The sequence below is a fragment of the Coturnix japonica genome, chromosome 5 (genome assembly GCF_054131305.1).
Source record: "Coturnix japonica strain WE chromosome 5, WE-NBRP24, whole genome shotgun sequence".
Classification (NCBI taxonomy): domain Eukaryota; kingdom Metazoa; phylum Chordata; class Aves; order Galliformes; family Phasianidae; genus Coturnix; species Coturnix japonica.
Genome location: NC_140667.1, coordinates 27,114,382 through 27,130,268, shown reverse-complemented (window position 1 = coordinate 27,130,268; position 15,887 = coordinate 27,114,382). Strand labels below are relative to the sequence as shown.

At 43.9% G+C, this 15,887-nt stretch overlaps 2 protein-coding genes across 5 annotated transcripts in view; both read right to left on the bottom strand.

The window, feature by feature from the left end:
* The window catches only part of COX16 (cytochrome c oxidase assembly factor COX16), a 31,574-nt gene extending 23,398 nt beyond the window's left edge, over window positions 1–8,176 (bottom strand). The window contains exons 1-2 of the mRNA XM_015864720.3: window positions 8,079–8,176; window positions 2,726–2,803 (exon numbers count right to left, since the gene is read on the bottom strand). Coding sequence (XP_015720206.1) covers window positions 2,726–2,803; window positions 8,079–8,138 — 138 coding nt within the window. The 5' untranslated portion in view covers window positions 8,139–8,176. The remainder of the gene's footprint in view (window positions 1–2,725; window positions 2,804–8,078) is intronic.
* Window positions 8,177–9,162: 986 nt separating this feature from the next.
* The window catches only part of LOC107314905 (deubiquitinase DESI2-like), a 46,227-nt gene continuing 39,502 nt past the window's right edge, over window positions 9,163–15,887 (bottom strand). For all 4 annotated transcript variants that reach the window (XM_085548986.1, XM_015864719.3, XM_085548988.1 and 1 more), the window contains one exon: window positions 9,163–12,233. In XM_085548986.1, the coding sequence (XP_085405112.1) occupies window positions 11,991–12,233 (243 nt within the window). In that variant the 3' untranslated portion in view covers window positions 9,163–11,990. The remainder of the gene's footprint in view (window positions 12,234–15,887) is intronic.

The window sequence follows — 15,887 nt, the reverse complement described above, 5'->3', positions numbered from 1 at the left end:
TTCTTATATCCAAAATTAGATCTGAATTAGCACATCTCTAATCATGCCTTGAATGACAAATTGGGCACATGGTAAATAAATAGGTTTTTTAAAAATGTTATGTACTTGAAATGTTTTCTGTATATTAAATAGAAGTCACATTTTCTGTTTTAAAGGTGTCTCTGTTCAACTACACGTGCAACATTAAAGTAAGACAAAATCAGGGCTTAGTTTTCCTTTTCAGAATGAAGGTGCTTGGAAACATGCCTACACAAAGCTGTCCAATGCTTCTCCACTAATTCAAGGTGGTTTCCCATAAGCATATCTGGTTTTCCATATCCAGCTGCAATTTGCATAAGCTCTTCCCAGAAAAGAAGCAATTACCTAACTTGCATTAATGGCTATTTTGGCAACAACAGATGATGGAGAAATCCTTGATTCTGTCTAGCATAAAAGGCATTTATATCAATAAGCATCTCAGCACAAGTTTATTTAAATGCAGACTGCTCAGTGTGCTTGCAGAATACAGCTGGTCTTGGTATCCCAAGTAAAATCAAGGTATATCCAATGAGGTTTATTTCTTTTGAAAGAGATAGACGTGAACAATGCCCTGATATCCAAGGGTGCTATTCTAAAAGGACAGAATAGCTGTCCTTGCTGCTAGCCCCTCTCCTTCTGCAGCTCTGCTTCTGTTCCAATCCTAACGCATCAGCTGAGCAGTCTAAGTCCTGTCTATCTAGCCGCAGAAATAGCAAGAACACAAGATCAGCAGTCACGCTTGCAATAAGCAATATACCATAATTTGCACATCCTTAATACACAACCAGGAAAGACAGGCACTCAGGTATTACAAACCCTACCCTATATCCGGAGGGGTTGCTTAACTTGCCACAACCTCCATTTTTTCAGCAGTAACATGGAGATAATAAACCTGCCATGTCTGACAGCAAGGCTATGAGGCTTCATTAATTTAAATTCTGTGAGAGCCTACTGAGCTCCGTATAGAAGAAGTGTTATTTAAGTAAGGTTTTTATTCCAAAGGAGCAACAAAAAACTATTCCATTCATGTTATTGCCTACATCAATGTGTATACAACTGTCCAGCTCCCCAAGAGGTGCACTCTTGCCTTTTCTGTTAAGGACTTCTGTGTGTTACATAAGAAAATCATTCTACTCTAACAAAAGATGTCTCAACCAGCGACAGATCTTATGACCATCGGGATTTTTAATAGCATTTATAAATTACACAGATTACTGTTCTTTACCTGAGTTACACGTAAAGTATTTTAACCAATAAAGAGAGAAGACTACATACTAATCCCTCACGCTCTCACAGTTACTGAATGAGAATGGTTCTTAACTCTATCTTCATGGACATAGAAACAGAATCTAATGGAACACATCACTTTCATTTGTCTCACTGTAATTAGTAGCCTGACGTTGGTGTTGCTAGATTGCAGCTAATACTACACTGCTCTTTATTTAAATTTCATCTATTCTAACATAAAATCATGATGAAAAGAAAACACAAAAGAGATGCTGCAGCCTTAAGTAATACAGGCTGGAGCAGAATCCAGATGTCCTCTTTTAGCTTGTCAGAGAACTCCAGGGTGCAGGATCTTCCCCTCAGAGCTTTCATGTACTGCTGTCTAATTCAATGATGCTTCCCTTGGTTATAAATGCTGAGACACAGAGCCTCATAGATCTGAATAAGCATAACTATTACTGCCTTTTTACTCTGTGCTGCGGTCACTGTTCAGTTAATGGAGGTCAAATGTAACTTACGGAGTACAGATCAGACTAAGAAACTGACAAGAAAACAGACAACTTCTCCCCTCTCCTGTGATCCCCACCTGACTGGAGGAAAACTTAAATGCTACAACTGGTTCTGAAAGCCTAGGACTGGAAAAAGCAACCACCCAGAGCACTAAGATTCTTCTCCCCTGTCTTATGGGCTACATCAACTAAGAGACTGAGCAGTAGCAGCCTGCATTGTGCTTCACAGGCCATAGCCAGGCATGTAACACAGGAAGCAATGAAGAACAACTTAAGTAATTCAGTTGGCCCACAACAAATGTCTAAGGTAAAACACGAGGGTCTCCAAACCCTGAACAGGTGAGGATCTGAAAGATTTGACAGTAGAAAGCTACTGTAAGCCCACTTCCACTCATGTTATAAATCCTGTAATGAACCTCTTATGCATGGTGTCTGGAGTCTCACACAGACACTTTTTATATGAAGTACTATAAAAACTTTAAAAGAAGCTTCCCACTTTCTGCAAGTCAGCAGCTCTGGGACCAGAATGATCCTCTGCATTGCAATGGCAGGCTTGCATATAACAAAGTGCACCAGTCCTGATTGCACACTAGGCCAGGCTGAATGGGGCCATGGGCAGTCTCAACAAGAGGGTAGCAACTTTCTTTGGTGCATCTTTTAAAATATAAAGTTGTTTAGTGTAAATTAGATACAAAATCTTTTTAATAACCTCCTTCCTGATGTGCTTCACTTCCTTCCTCCAGATTCATAATTGCCACTTACAAACAACAGCAGGAACCGAACTATTCGTTGAACACTTTCCATAGCTGGCAAACAGATTTGCTGTTATCTCAGCCTCTATTATCTACACTGCTTGCTGCCTAAGAGCATATAATAATACCTAATACGAATATTTTGCTTGTCCTAGCAAACTATCTTTTATGAGTCAGCACATTTGCAAAATGAAATGAAGAGAAAACCACTTGAAATACCTTGCCGTGTAGCTTGTGGACATCATATCTTATCTGAGCAAACTCACGGAGTCCAAAAGATCCCCCAACAAGGTAGAGCTGAAAAACAACACAATGAAAGCATGTGTTAGGAACATCACAAAAAAAGAACCATAGAATCACCAAGGTCGGAAAAGATCTCTGAGATCATCCAGTCCAACCATCACCGGTATTTCCTACTGAACCACATCCCTCAGTACAACAACTAAACATTTAGATGTTGTGAAGAACACTCCACACACCAACACAGAAACACAGAGAGCAAAGTTCTGCGATCTGGCAGCTGGATGTTTATATCACAGAGCTACGGTGTCAAAAAGCTGGTAAGAAAATCCTTATGGGGCAGCAGGTGACTTTGAGTGGCCTACCACAAATGGGACAGCCCCGTAAATAAAAGCATTCAAAATGGTTAAAAAGAATCTGAAAATACTTGAAGACTTATTCAGCCATATCAGGTATCTCAACCGATGATTCGCTATCTTCACACCATATGCTGAAAGTCTCAAGGAACAGACAGTAAATGAATCTTAATATGGCTGACATCTCAGTAGAAAATGTCATTAGCTGATATTCTTTAAGTTCTAATGAGCCTATGAGTTAACTTATCAAACATCATGTCCTAATGGAAGAAACCAGCAGTACTATAGCCAAGTTTATAGTTACAAACAGCACTTTATGGTTGTGGTATCAGAGTGGTTGTGAGGAAGCCCAACCAGATGCACTGGTATATGACAGGTTTAACTAGGGAGAAAGCAGAAATTCTTGCAGCATCACTTCAAAATTAGGCTGACAACAAAACTGCATGAAGTATATCGTTATGAGATGTAATATGAACAAAGGCATGTTCAACTATGAAGCAAATGTTTCGGGCGGGTGGGGTGAGTTAGCTTAATCTAAAGCTCTGTTAAGTAGCTAGTGCAAGTAAGGCAGACAGCTGCTGCATGAAATAAATCATGTGCTACTCTCATTTGGCCTCACCACAGTTTCACTTGTTTGACAGCAGTCATCTATTATACATTAATTTCATGTTTGCAGCTATACACGTGATAAAGAAGTTGATACACACACGCCTTCTCCTTAAGACAGGTTCTGGCCTGAAACTGTAACCTTACAACATCTTTATGCTGCTACTGGGGCAAAAACCACACTTAGATTCTGGTTTCCTTTTGCTCTTCATACAGCATAAGCAGAACCACCAGCCTGGCAAGCTGGACACATTGCTAAAGAGCCATTCCCAACACAGATGCCCTACACTTCCAGTGCTGCAATGATCAATTTCTCTTTTGATAAAACATCAGATCCTTTCCAGCCCTGTTGATTCTATGGGCAGCTCTTTAGTTAATTATATATTTTTTCACCGCATTCAAAAGTCAATAAAAGCAGCAATGCCAGTACAAGAAAGTATAAATGAGTTAGTGCAATTGTTATAGCATTAAAGGTAACAAAGTACCCAATGACAGACAGCGTGTTGAGTGGAAGTATTGGCCTTGGCTTAAGTAATGCCCTTTTCTTTTGTACTGTGAGGGAAGATGTCCTCACTATGTTCATATAATTGTATTTAAAGGGAAGAATACAGATATGCAAACAATGATAGATCTAGATTTGGCAGGCAAAACAATCCAAAGTGGGGTAAGACATTACAAATTTCAGCAGTGTTCTTTGCTTGCTGGCTTTGCATGCTCCATATTTCTCACTCACATTTCTAGTTTTGCAATTTATAAAATGGGGATAATCTCTACATTCCTTGCAAGATAAAAAGGCATTACAATGAATTAATTTGCTCAGTGTAAGTCAAGGGCAAAGCAAAGTCCAGTACGTTCCAACCCCAGCCCAGACAAAAGAGACGCAGGGGAAATCCTAGCAGAAGCTATTCAGGATACCATATAAATAGAACAATTAGGTTGGCAACATTTTCATGAGGTCAGATGCAAGGTGACACTCCAGTTGGACTGAAAACTGAAAACGTAACTCCACACAAAGTGAAAATTAAGTACTTTTTTCTCCATTCTGATTTTACAGTCATACAGATTATTAAATCATAAACTATAAATGCATGGGCAACCGAAGACTGCTCAAGTTGGAAAGCTGAGATACACCGGCATTCTGTAAGGGAACTATTAGTTTTACATGCTTCAGATACAGAGCACGAACTTTATTATGTAGTGAACACAACCTGCTTAATTACTCGAATGCATTCAGCAGAGCAATGAAATGCTGTGCTCTCTCCTTTCCACATAAAGTTTACCTTATGATGTAACACACTGGTGAAGCAGCACTCAGCACCCATTGGGGTGAGCAGCTCAGCAGCACCGTGAGCTCAACCCCCTGTCAAAGAACTCGTGCTGGATCTTTCCTTTATGTTTCAGTGACTACACACACACACAAACACACCCTACAACGTCGTAATGCAATTATGCATGCATGGAAGACTTGTGTGTTGCAAAACAAAACGAAAGATAGGATGTGACATAAGAGCACCATCTGTCACATACACTCAGCAGCCTCAATAAATGTCTTATGTAAAAAAATGACATCAAATTCTCTTCAATTCTTTTTAAAAAGCTATTTGCTCACTTCTCCGTTGGGAAGTATGTTATGCAATTAGTTATGGATGGCACCAGGCTGATCACTTGAACTGTGTCAGAGGACAGATAACGCTTGTGTTTGTCACCAACCACAGCGAGATGTTCACCAAGGACTCGTAATAGCACAAGAATAGAGTTAAGAGCAGATCCCTACTTTTTTGGAGCCATTTTCAGTCTCTTGGGCTAAAACAATAACAGGAAACAATTTCTCCAGCTGCAGCAATTGGTGGTGTTATAAGCATCCCTGTTGCTAGAGAGACTCATCCCTGCTACAGCAGTGACTGTGAAAGGCAGATCACAAAGGTACATTACATTTGCTGCAGAGCCCTACATGAATCAAATCACACTAATTAGTGCTGGCAAAACAGATTATGGTGTAAAGACAGCAGGAAAATGTTATGATAAATATCGCTGGTGAAGAAACAGGGTAATTTTCAGCCTCTTCTTCAGGACTGCTGCTGCAAAAGCCTCCAGCTATTCATCGTGAGCTTCAAAACTAGAGCAGCCATGAATGATTTTATTTTAGTTTGCAGTGATCGCAGTCAAAAGGGTTTGGGGGTTTCCTTTCTAAAGAACTGTTGTGCACGTAGTGCAGGGCTGATGAAAGACAGCAATTTGGCAGCGCAGGGGACTGAAGTCTCCCATTTGTTCCCTAAATAAAGCAGCGCTTTGCGCTGCCAGGAAAATCAGCCGAGCCTGAAGCGCCCTCCACTGCCGGCTCCCACTCCAAAGAGTTGTTAGTGCTGCATGGGCTGCTGAGGGAGAACTGGAGCAGAATCCTCTCAGAAACTGACTGAGACCTCACCACGCACCAAGTGGGAGCAGAACTGGGTCCGCCTTTCTTCTTGCCCGCAACTAAAGGGAATCACTGTCAGCTCAGATCAGGGGAAAAACAAAAATACAAATCCCTTAATTTGATTCAAGAGCACAATCAAGTAAGGGAGTGCTCTGACTTACTGCGTGCATTAGAGCTCATGAACTGCACCACATCCAGAAATAGATTAAACATGCCAGTAGATGGCTGCATCCACACCTGGGGCAGCACATGGCATAAAGCAGAGGCAGTCACAACCAGCCAGCAACACAGACCTGTGCAGTGCTACACAGCATGGAACTCCAGAGTATTACACTTGGCCCAAGTACTGCCTTAACCAGATCAAGGTAGAGTATGTTCAAAGCAGTCAGTTTGACAGCTGCAAATATGGGCGTCTACAAGCTGCAATGCAGCGAAACCAGTCCATGCACCTGGACTCATAGAATTGTACCATTTGGAAGAAACCCTTAAAAGCCTTCTAGCCCAACTCCTCTGCAATGAACAGGAACACCCACAGCTCCATCAGGGTGCTCAGAGCCCATCCAGCTTGACCTTGAGTGTCTGCAGGGATGGGGCATCCACCACCTCTCCGGGTAACCCATGTCAGTGCTTCACCACCTGTATCGTAAAAAACTTCTTCCTTATATTCAATCTAAATCTCTCCTCTTTTAGTTTGAATCCATTTCCCTTTGTCCTATCACAGCAGCCCCTGCTAAAGAGTCTGTCCCCTTCTTACTTACAGCCCCTTTCAGATACTGAAAGGCTGCTCTCAAGTCTCCCTGGAGCCTCCTTTTTTCCAACCTGCACAGCCCCAGCTCTCTCAGCATGTCACTTGCAATGCTGCTATTCTGTGTCTTAGGGAGAAAAAAAACCCAAAACCTTTGTTTATTAAAACATCCATTTCATAACAGGTTGGAAAGCACAGCAAATGCATTAAGTAGAAACCAACCTAAGAACAACTCAGAAGAGACAGCAAGCCATATGTTGCTCAGTGTGAGCAATTAGCAAAAAAAGGCATTTTCAGCCACAGCCCTGTCACTTTGCATTACACACACTGATGGCTCGGGCTGCTCAGATGACCCGGGAACTTCACCCAGCAGCTGCAGCTGTCTGAAAACCAGATCTGCCATGGTGGCCAAGCTGCAGCTGCTGGGTACCATGTCCACCCTTCTCTAGAAGCTCCTAAAAGCCAAGATTTGGATTCCTTCCTGAAATTACTATTCTGGGTACTCACAGGTTCCAGAAGTAGAAAGGAGCACCTATTTGTCTAATACTTATCTGGAAAAATACTCCTCAAACGTATTCTCCGTGGGTCTCCTGGGTGATGAACACCTGGCCACAGCATTACCCGACCTCTTCTGGTGCCTGGGACAAAGCATCTACCAAAGAAAACCTGCATTGCTCAAGGCAGCAACGTAGATGGCAATGTAGGACAGTCTTGCACACATGTTTTTACCACGTTTTTAAAGCAGTGATGAAGCTCTCCTGGAACAGAACCAAGTACCTGAAGATGCTCGTGTACAGCAGACTAGACTTCACGCGATAAGAGGAGATTTTACATCCTGATAGGAAAGAGATGCCAACACAGCAGGCAAAGACACTTAATTCACCCGAGCACAGCCCTTGATCCTAACGGTGAACTTCAGAGCTATGTCCATGCACCCACACAGCTGTCTCACCGCAGTGCAGCGCTCAGGCTGGCAGCACACGAGCTGTGCCCACATCCCCACAGCAGGTGACGTGTCTCTCTCGGCACACACTCCATTCCACACCACACAGAACAAGTAACAAGCGCACAGTTAGAAAGCACTCACAGCTCAGGGCTTCCTGCACGACTGCCACCCCCTGCAGCCTCGTTGGTGCTCACAAATGAACTCTACCATCTATGACAAGACTATGCCGCCCCCCTGTGTTAATGGCTGCCCGCCCCGCTCACCAGTAGCGGCACTCCGAAGGTCATCGTGCGGCCCCGACACACTTTGCGGAGCCGCTCCATGTGTCCCCCCCGCACTCCCGTTCGCTGCCGCTTCCGGCGCCGGGCCGCCCGCCTCACCGCTCCCTCCGCCCGCACGGCCCGGACCCGGCGTTCCGCTGTGCTCCGCCGAGCCGACACGCCGCTGTGGCCTGCTTTGGGGGCCGCCCCCCGCTGCCTAGTGTTGTACTGCGTGTTTATATTAAGGTGTATAAACGCTGGGATCACCGCTGCAAAGAAACACACGGCATCTGCCCTCCCCAGGGCAACGTGTAGGCTGTGCTAATGGTGGATAACTGCTGCATTGCCAGCTGAATCTTCACTTAGAACAAAAGACAGTCAGCTCAGGGCAAGCAAAGTACACTTGCACCCCCAATAGCTTCTGTAGACAAACAGGCATCTTTCCAGAGGGTTTTCTTCTTGATTTTGACCTTTCCAGGAGCACCAACCTTCTTATGGGAGCGAAGAGAACACGAGAACAGTCCTGTGCCCATCTCTGGGCTGTACTGAGGGTGGGATGAACCTCCCAAAGCCAAGACAGCAGCTCTTACAGACCCAGAAGTGCTGAGAAGAGAGGTTATTACTTACCTCATTCCTCTCGCTTTAACTTTCCCTAGAAACAGTCTGACTGGTTTGACCAGCATTACACTAACCTCACTGTTGTGATTAGTCTCCCACCTGAGTGCGATTTGCTCTGTTAGAGAAATAATCCACAGCTGCTGATTCCCAAATGCAGACTCGGTGCCCTCACGTTCCAGCTTCTAAAAGGGCCCAACAAATCTCAGGTCAAGGGGTTGTGTTGGTGCCACTGAGTGCTCTGGTTAAGAGTTATAAACTGCTCTTTTGTTTCCACTGATAACTGCTGGTCTCTGATGTGACTGGTAACTACTGGTTTCCCATGATGTTACGATCCAAAAGAATAAGAGGAAGTAAATACAAAACTAAATGCAAGTGCTATATAATTACATGATAATAACAATAATTTTGTGATCAGAAGGATAAGGAGAGTGCCTAAATCAAACATGCTGTGCCAGAGATGAGCAGTAAATTAGACTTTAAAAATGTTTTCATTTTTAATAATCTAAAATGCTGTTAAATTACAGAGATAAAGCTATCATCAATATATATTTTATTTCCACAGTGTCCCTTTGTTCTTGTTGTCGTTGTTCAATCACCTTGAACAGAGAGGGGTGAGGAGAAACCTTTTAGAAGAGTGGAATATATTCTCCTTTTGAATTACAATAGATGTTGCGTGCCTCCTTGTTATGACCCCTACATAAAAGACTGACAAACATGAAAGTAGATAAACATCTAGTTTTTATGACACCAACAGTTCACCCCAAGCATTACTCCCAATACTTCAAGCACTTATCCATGACCCCAAGAAGGTTGAGTGCAGCTTTCTTGTCCATGTTACAATACAGCCAGTTAAATATCTTGTAAAATACTGTGAGAGGGTTTTCCTTGTGAAATGTGCCATTGGAGCCATAGTTCTCTCCTAAATGAAAATGATGTTTTATCTGGAGCTCAGGCGCAGAATGGAAACCTGAGGGTGCTGGTTGGCTGGCTTTTGTCACATCAGGAATGAGGCATTTCTGACTGCAGTTTCCCTGGTCTATGCAAAAGCTCAGGGAAAGCCTTTTCTCACTCAACTCCCGAGAAGGACCTACAAAGTGATTTTAAAATTCACTGCACGTACTGTGCTGCTGGCTATTGGCAGGCACCCTGGGAACTTCAGACGAATGGAACTTGCATTGCTGGTTTAGGCTACAGTGACCATGACTGCAGGTGAAGAGAGCACACAACAGTACATTGTGTAATGCTTCTGGGCAGCAGAATGGAAAACATGATGGGAATCTTATTAAACAACCCTGAACAAGCCAGGGTAATCAAGACTGGTGCTGGATTGAATACCAGGAGCTGTAGAACTGCTCACAATGCAGTATTGACTGTGAGTAGCCAAGGTTAATAAGGAGTATAACTTTAGTTCAGTACAGAACTTGCAGCAATTTGTTCAGAAGATGCAAATGGGAGGCGCGTTGTAAATGGCTCATTGTCCAAACACGCATCACTCCAGGAAGTAGTGGAGTGGACCATCCCATGAGTTTTATTTCCATACAGTACATCTCTCCAGTCTCCTTTTTCACTGGAGGTATGCACGTGTAACAAAACACGAAGCACTGACTGTGCATCGTAGCCAGGACCTTCAGCACTGAGAGCACGCAGTTCTATATACCTGAGCTAAAGAAACAGCTGGTTGGACTTAGCGTGCTCTTGGTTTTACTGCAATCGGTAAAAGGAAACATCTCTGAAGGACTTACAGTTCTTTCTGGATGGAGGGGAAAGTCCTGACTTGGGATCAGCTGTTGAGAACAGCATAGCAACCTCTATATTAGCAACCTCCTGTCATCACCAGGCCTGTTCTTTTTTATCCTCCTTTGTGTGGTCATGAGGAGCTACAAGGGGGAGAGAGGCTTGGATTTTCCCTTTGATGCTCTCCTGCATCTTCTGAACTCTTGGTGAGGTAATTGAGTGGAAGGGTTGGCATACTTGTCCTTTTTTCCCTCCTCAGCTTTCTTGTCAGCCATCAAATCAGCAGAAATACATCCAAGGACCAGATTCGTATCAAGAACCTGCCTGGAGAGACCAAAGAGCCAGCTCTGCCTATTTTTCATGCCAGTGAAATAGTGCACACAACAGAAGGCACCATGGTGGCCCATGCATGGGAAGGGTCATCCAATGCTTTCTTGATGTGGCCCATGGTTTCCCCCTCCACCTCCAGAAAGGGAGGAGGAGGAAACAGGTTCATCACTTATTTTTTACCTTCTTGGGTTGGCTCTTTAATAGTCTGGGGAAGAGTGGCTCAGGAGACATGTTTTATGTTTATGGGCTCAGAAGAAAAAGCTGAAGGAAATACTGATCTTCCCAGTAGATTTCCTCCCCTCATCTTACAGCTCCAGAGGGCCATTTCCCTCAAAAACAGCCAGCAAATGTCAGCTAGGAGATAAATTACTAGCCTGGGGAAAGGGAAAAAATGGTAACCAGAAACACTGCCTAGAAGTAGAGGAACAGAGAGGGGTTTGTGCCAAAAAAGCACCAATATGGACAACAGTCATCTCTGCACCTACTTAGTAGCTGCCTCTAAGCACTAGCCCCATCCTTTTTTCTTTTCTTTTTACCCTAAAGAAAAGCCATGGTAAGACATTCATTTTCTGGGTTCTCTTTGTTATTATTTTCAAGAGCAGGACAGTCATTAGAGCTCTTAAATTTGAATAATTAAAACTGGTGGTTGTAAGAACATCAGCACCTTTCATTTCCTTCACATGAGTTAGAAACCTGATAATTACAAAAGGGATGTGGCTGAGTGGAGCTTGTTGCTGGTCTAAGAGATGAGGTTGAGTTCTGGCTCTACCTGCTTCACTAGGTGCAAGCAGGAAATTTGCCATGTGGCAACCCAAGCCAAAATACAGAGGAGGCTGCTGGGCTCAAGTGGGTGGGGGAAGAGATAAAAAGATAAAACTGTCCTAGTGGAGGGACATCACAGTATGATGCTCCCTGCTCCTACATGAGCTCTCGTGCCTGAGAGAGCAGAGTTCTCCATGGATCAAGGAGCGTGGGGATCCTGGGAGGAGAATCCAGCATAGTTGCCACACTCCTCAGCTCAGTGTTGGAGTTCACAATCATTTTGCCAAGAGACTGTAGTAGCAGCCCTTTGAAAAGGGTCTGAAGCTTCTCCTCCTCAGTACTAGGGGTCTTCCCTCCCCTGTGTTGTCAGATGAAAAAAGAGGGGAGAAACCACGGTGTGCAAAAGGGTGACTGAGGAAGAAACAGCACAAGAGAGAGGAGAATGTTACTAGAGGTGATAAAGGGCACAGCTCAGACCCTGGTATGTCTACAGGTTCGTGAGGTGCCTGAGGCTGAGGGGGTGGCAGAGGTGGAGGGAGACTCCTCGTCTGTTGTGTCTCCCTGCTCCTCCTTGTGCAAGCCAAGGCTGATGTGGCTCTGCAGGGCTGCTGGGGTCAGCCACTCCTTGGGGAGGCAGCTCTGGAGGAAAGGGATACAGGAGCTGAAGTAGGCCAGGCGGTTCACCCAGCGGGGTATCTCCTTCCCACACAGGATCTGTGGAGCAAACAAGAAAAGAACACAGTTAGTAGTGCCAAAAGGTACCTGTAGTGGCAATGTTATTTCCATCTGCACCATCATCTCAGCAGGGTGAATTCCCAGTTGCTCTGAAGAGAGCTGTTTGAATGCAGGGAGTATCTTCCACAGCTAAAAACAGCTCTAAATGCAAATGACTGCACACAGTGACTTCTCAACATGCACACAGAGCTCTGCCAGCCATAGCCCTTATCAGCATCAGAGCAGTGACTGGGAAAAACAGCTCATGGCCCTCAACATCTTCAGCTCAAAAATTCTGCAAAAAGACTTAGGCTGTTGCTGGGCAGACCTTGAGGAGTTAAAAAGTCTGATGAGGCAGATGGAGACATCTAAGAAGATGTTCTTGCTGCTCATTTTTCATCCTTGTGCTGACACACCAAGTCAGTCAAGCCATGGTATCAAGGAGTCTGTTTGCTATTGTCATACTACCCTTTAATTTCTCTTAACAGACACAGAAGAGGCAACTGAAACTAATCAGCCTGAAGTAGCTGTCTGTGGTAAATATACTGACAAAGCAGCCAGTCCCACACCAGCATTCTAGAGCCTGTGGCAGGTACAATGGTCATAATACCTGAATTCTCCTTCCAGCACAGTTTACAGGGCAGACTGGGAGGGAACTCCACCCCACTAATGCCACATAATGTGGGTTAATGGTTCCAAGGTTGTCCTTCCTGCTTCTCCTGCCAATCCTAAATTACTTCACTCCTTCTGCCACCCTCTTCCTCTTTAAAACTACACTTAATTTAATACTAATTACTGCAAAAGCTAAGAGGGTGTTTGTCTCTAGTCCACTAAACAGCTTATCTGGTGAGATGTCTGTTATTGACAATGGAAATGCAGAGCTTGCTTAGAGATTTCAAGAGATTTGTCAGGGAGCAGCACTGGAGCAGTTGCTAGAGGACAGGTCAGACTGCTTTATAGTTCTAAGGGCCAATGACCATCTGGTAATTCATGCGTACTATGGTCTGGCCAGAACAATCTCTATACCACTCCAGCAGTCACCTTGAGTACAAGTAAATTAGCTAACTCCAATAGCGTGGAATTTCCAATAAGGTGTGGAGAAGGCAGTAAGCCTATGACCACGCTAATTCCACTGCGGAACTCAGTTTATTTTGATATACATGGTTTAAAAATCAATGTGTGGAGCTGAAGACATTAGCGTTAGGTATCAGAGAATGAGCAGAATCATTTGGCTGCTAAGATTACTTCTGTTGTCAGAGAAGACTACAGTTCCTCAGCAAAATACAATGCTCAACGGGAGCAAAAAAGCAACTGAAGGGAATGCCACTAATACTACAACCTGCTCCTCTGTTTTCATCTCCTTGCCATAAAATGTACAGTGCTACAGCACCCGGCAGTACTTAGCTGATGGAGAAATATCAAATAAACCTGACTGCAATGGGTTTAAGTCAACTGAGCTTAAATAAAACAACAGAAGCAAGAGGAAATGTATGTCTTCCAACCGGATATGAGTCCACAGAAAATGTACTTACTGTGGCTCTTCAAGGCAGTTCTCAACTGAAAAGCACACACTGGAGCAATGAACTCACAGAACCCTGTTATCATCCATTGTTTCCCCAAGCAGAACTCTCATCTTTGTTAAAGGTTCTTGGAGTTTGGAATTTTAGAGGGTTTTTTTCTTGCCTGACAAACAAGTGGGTTTCTGTCTTTTGAAGGAGATAAGTCTGCTTGCTTCCTGAGACCAGTCCCCACTTCAGGCAGAAGCCCCTGCGCAGGCTGCATGTACACGCAGATTCCACTGCGTGGCACCTTGTGACAGTCACAGATGTCTCCCAGAGCTGCAGCTGCTTCTGGGGACTCTGCATTGGAGATGCGAGTGACCCAGCTGGCATTTGCAGAGTCAAACGGTAACAGCAGTTCAGACATTTGGGGCTGAAGCCAAATCTGAGGGACAAACAGGACCTGACAGGTTGGGTGCTACTTCTGCTCAGCTGTCGAATCCACACCAGGATTTCAGCTCATCAAAAGGCAGCTCATTTAAAACATAAGATGAGCCTCTCAGCATCTTAAGCCATGCCACTTTGCACTAATGAGTCCCTGGTTAAAATGTATAAACAGCTCTGGGAGTAAGAACTGCAACCCATGACTCTTCCCTCCATTAAACACCCTAAGAGCTAGGGTTTATTTCTCAGCAAGACCTTAAAGTTTCCTGTATACTTAAGTTTGAGCAGGAAAGCAGATGGAAAACACTGGTTTAAATGCCATGGATGAGGTTGTCTTCTGCCTTGCAGAGGACAATGCTATCAGTGAGCTGTTTTCCTCCTCTTTCTTCTCTTTCAAAAGAGAGTGATGCTCCAAGCCACACTCCGCACTCTGTGTCTGTTGGCATATACTAGACATACTCTGAGGTAGTCGCACAAAAGGAGCCCATTTCAAAACAGGCTGAAGGGCTGAGTAGTTGTAGATACTAAGCCAAAATGCTTGAATGCAATAGTTTCTGTGCTGTGCTGGATGATGCACCGGGGGCAGTTCAGACCACATACAGAAGTCAGGCATGCCCAACCCATGGCCCACAGGCTGTGTGCGGCCCGGCATGTCTCGCAGTGTGGCCGCTCCCTGGCCCACACCATCATGGCAGCAGCTGTACCCTGGTGTGCGCCCATCACTCAGCAACAACAAAGCACTGGTGTGCGACTGGCACTGTTACTGGAACCAGGGGAAGGGGAGGGTGCAGTTTGCGTGCCCATGGCATGCGCTCAGTCACATCAAACCCCACGTGTATTACACATGGCACATGCTTGTGCCGCTTGCTGAGAACAGCGCAGTGTCAGGACAAATAACATGGCGCTGTGCTTAATTTGTAAGGAAATGGTGTCAGCTTTCAAAGATTACAATTTGAAAAGACATTATCTGCAAAAACATGCTGCCAAATTCAATGCATATCAAGGAATGCTTCGTAAAGACAAAACAGTGCAACTGAAAATATGTTTGTCATCTCAACATAATCTTTAAAAAGTTAATACTCAAACGGACTGTGTTATAAAAGCTAGTTATGTGGTAGCAAGTCTAATTGCAAAAAAAAAGAAAATAAAAATCAAAACCATTTACTGATGGTGAGTTTATTGATCAGTTTCTGGAAGGTGTGGCAGATGCAATCCGTGCTGGTAGAAACCAGATTTCTCTAAACTCAGTCTCACCAGCCTGTGGCCAGGTGCACTGAAGAAACAAGAACTTCTGTCAAAGGAAATCTGGAGAGGAAAACTGCTAATTTCAATTTCCATGACTTGGCAATAGATGAAAATACTGATGCCACAGATACGGCTCAAATTTTCATTTTCATCAGAGGTATTGATAATGAATCACTGAAGAAATTGCTTCTTTGGTGCTATTAAAAGACACAACTGAATCTCTTGATTTGTATGAAGCAGAAGTTATGTTAAAGCAATTTTTGTTAGCTTTTGTCAGCAATGTATCTGGTATAGCTATTGATGGCGCCCTGATGATGATTGGTAAAAAAGAGTTACTTCTAAAATTAATAGAAGATGACGCAATTACCATGGGCAACTCATTTTGATGAAATATCACTGCATCAGACATCAAGAAAATTTATGTGCAAAAGCTTTAAAAATGGATAACATCAAGAAAATTGTCATC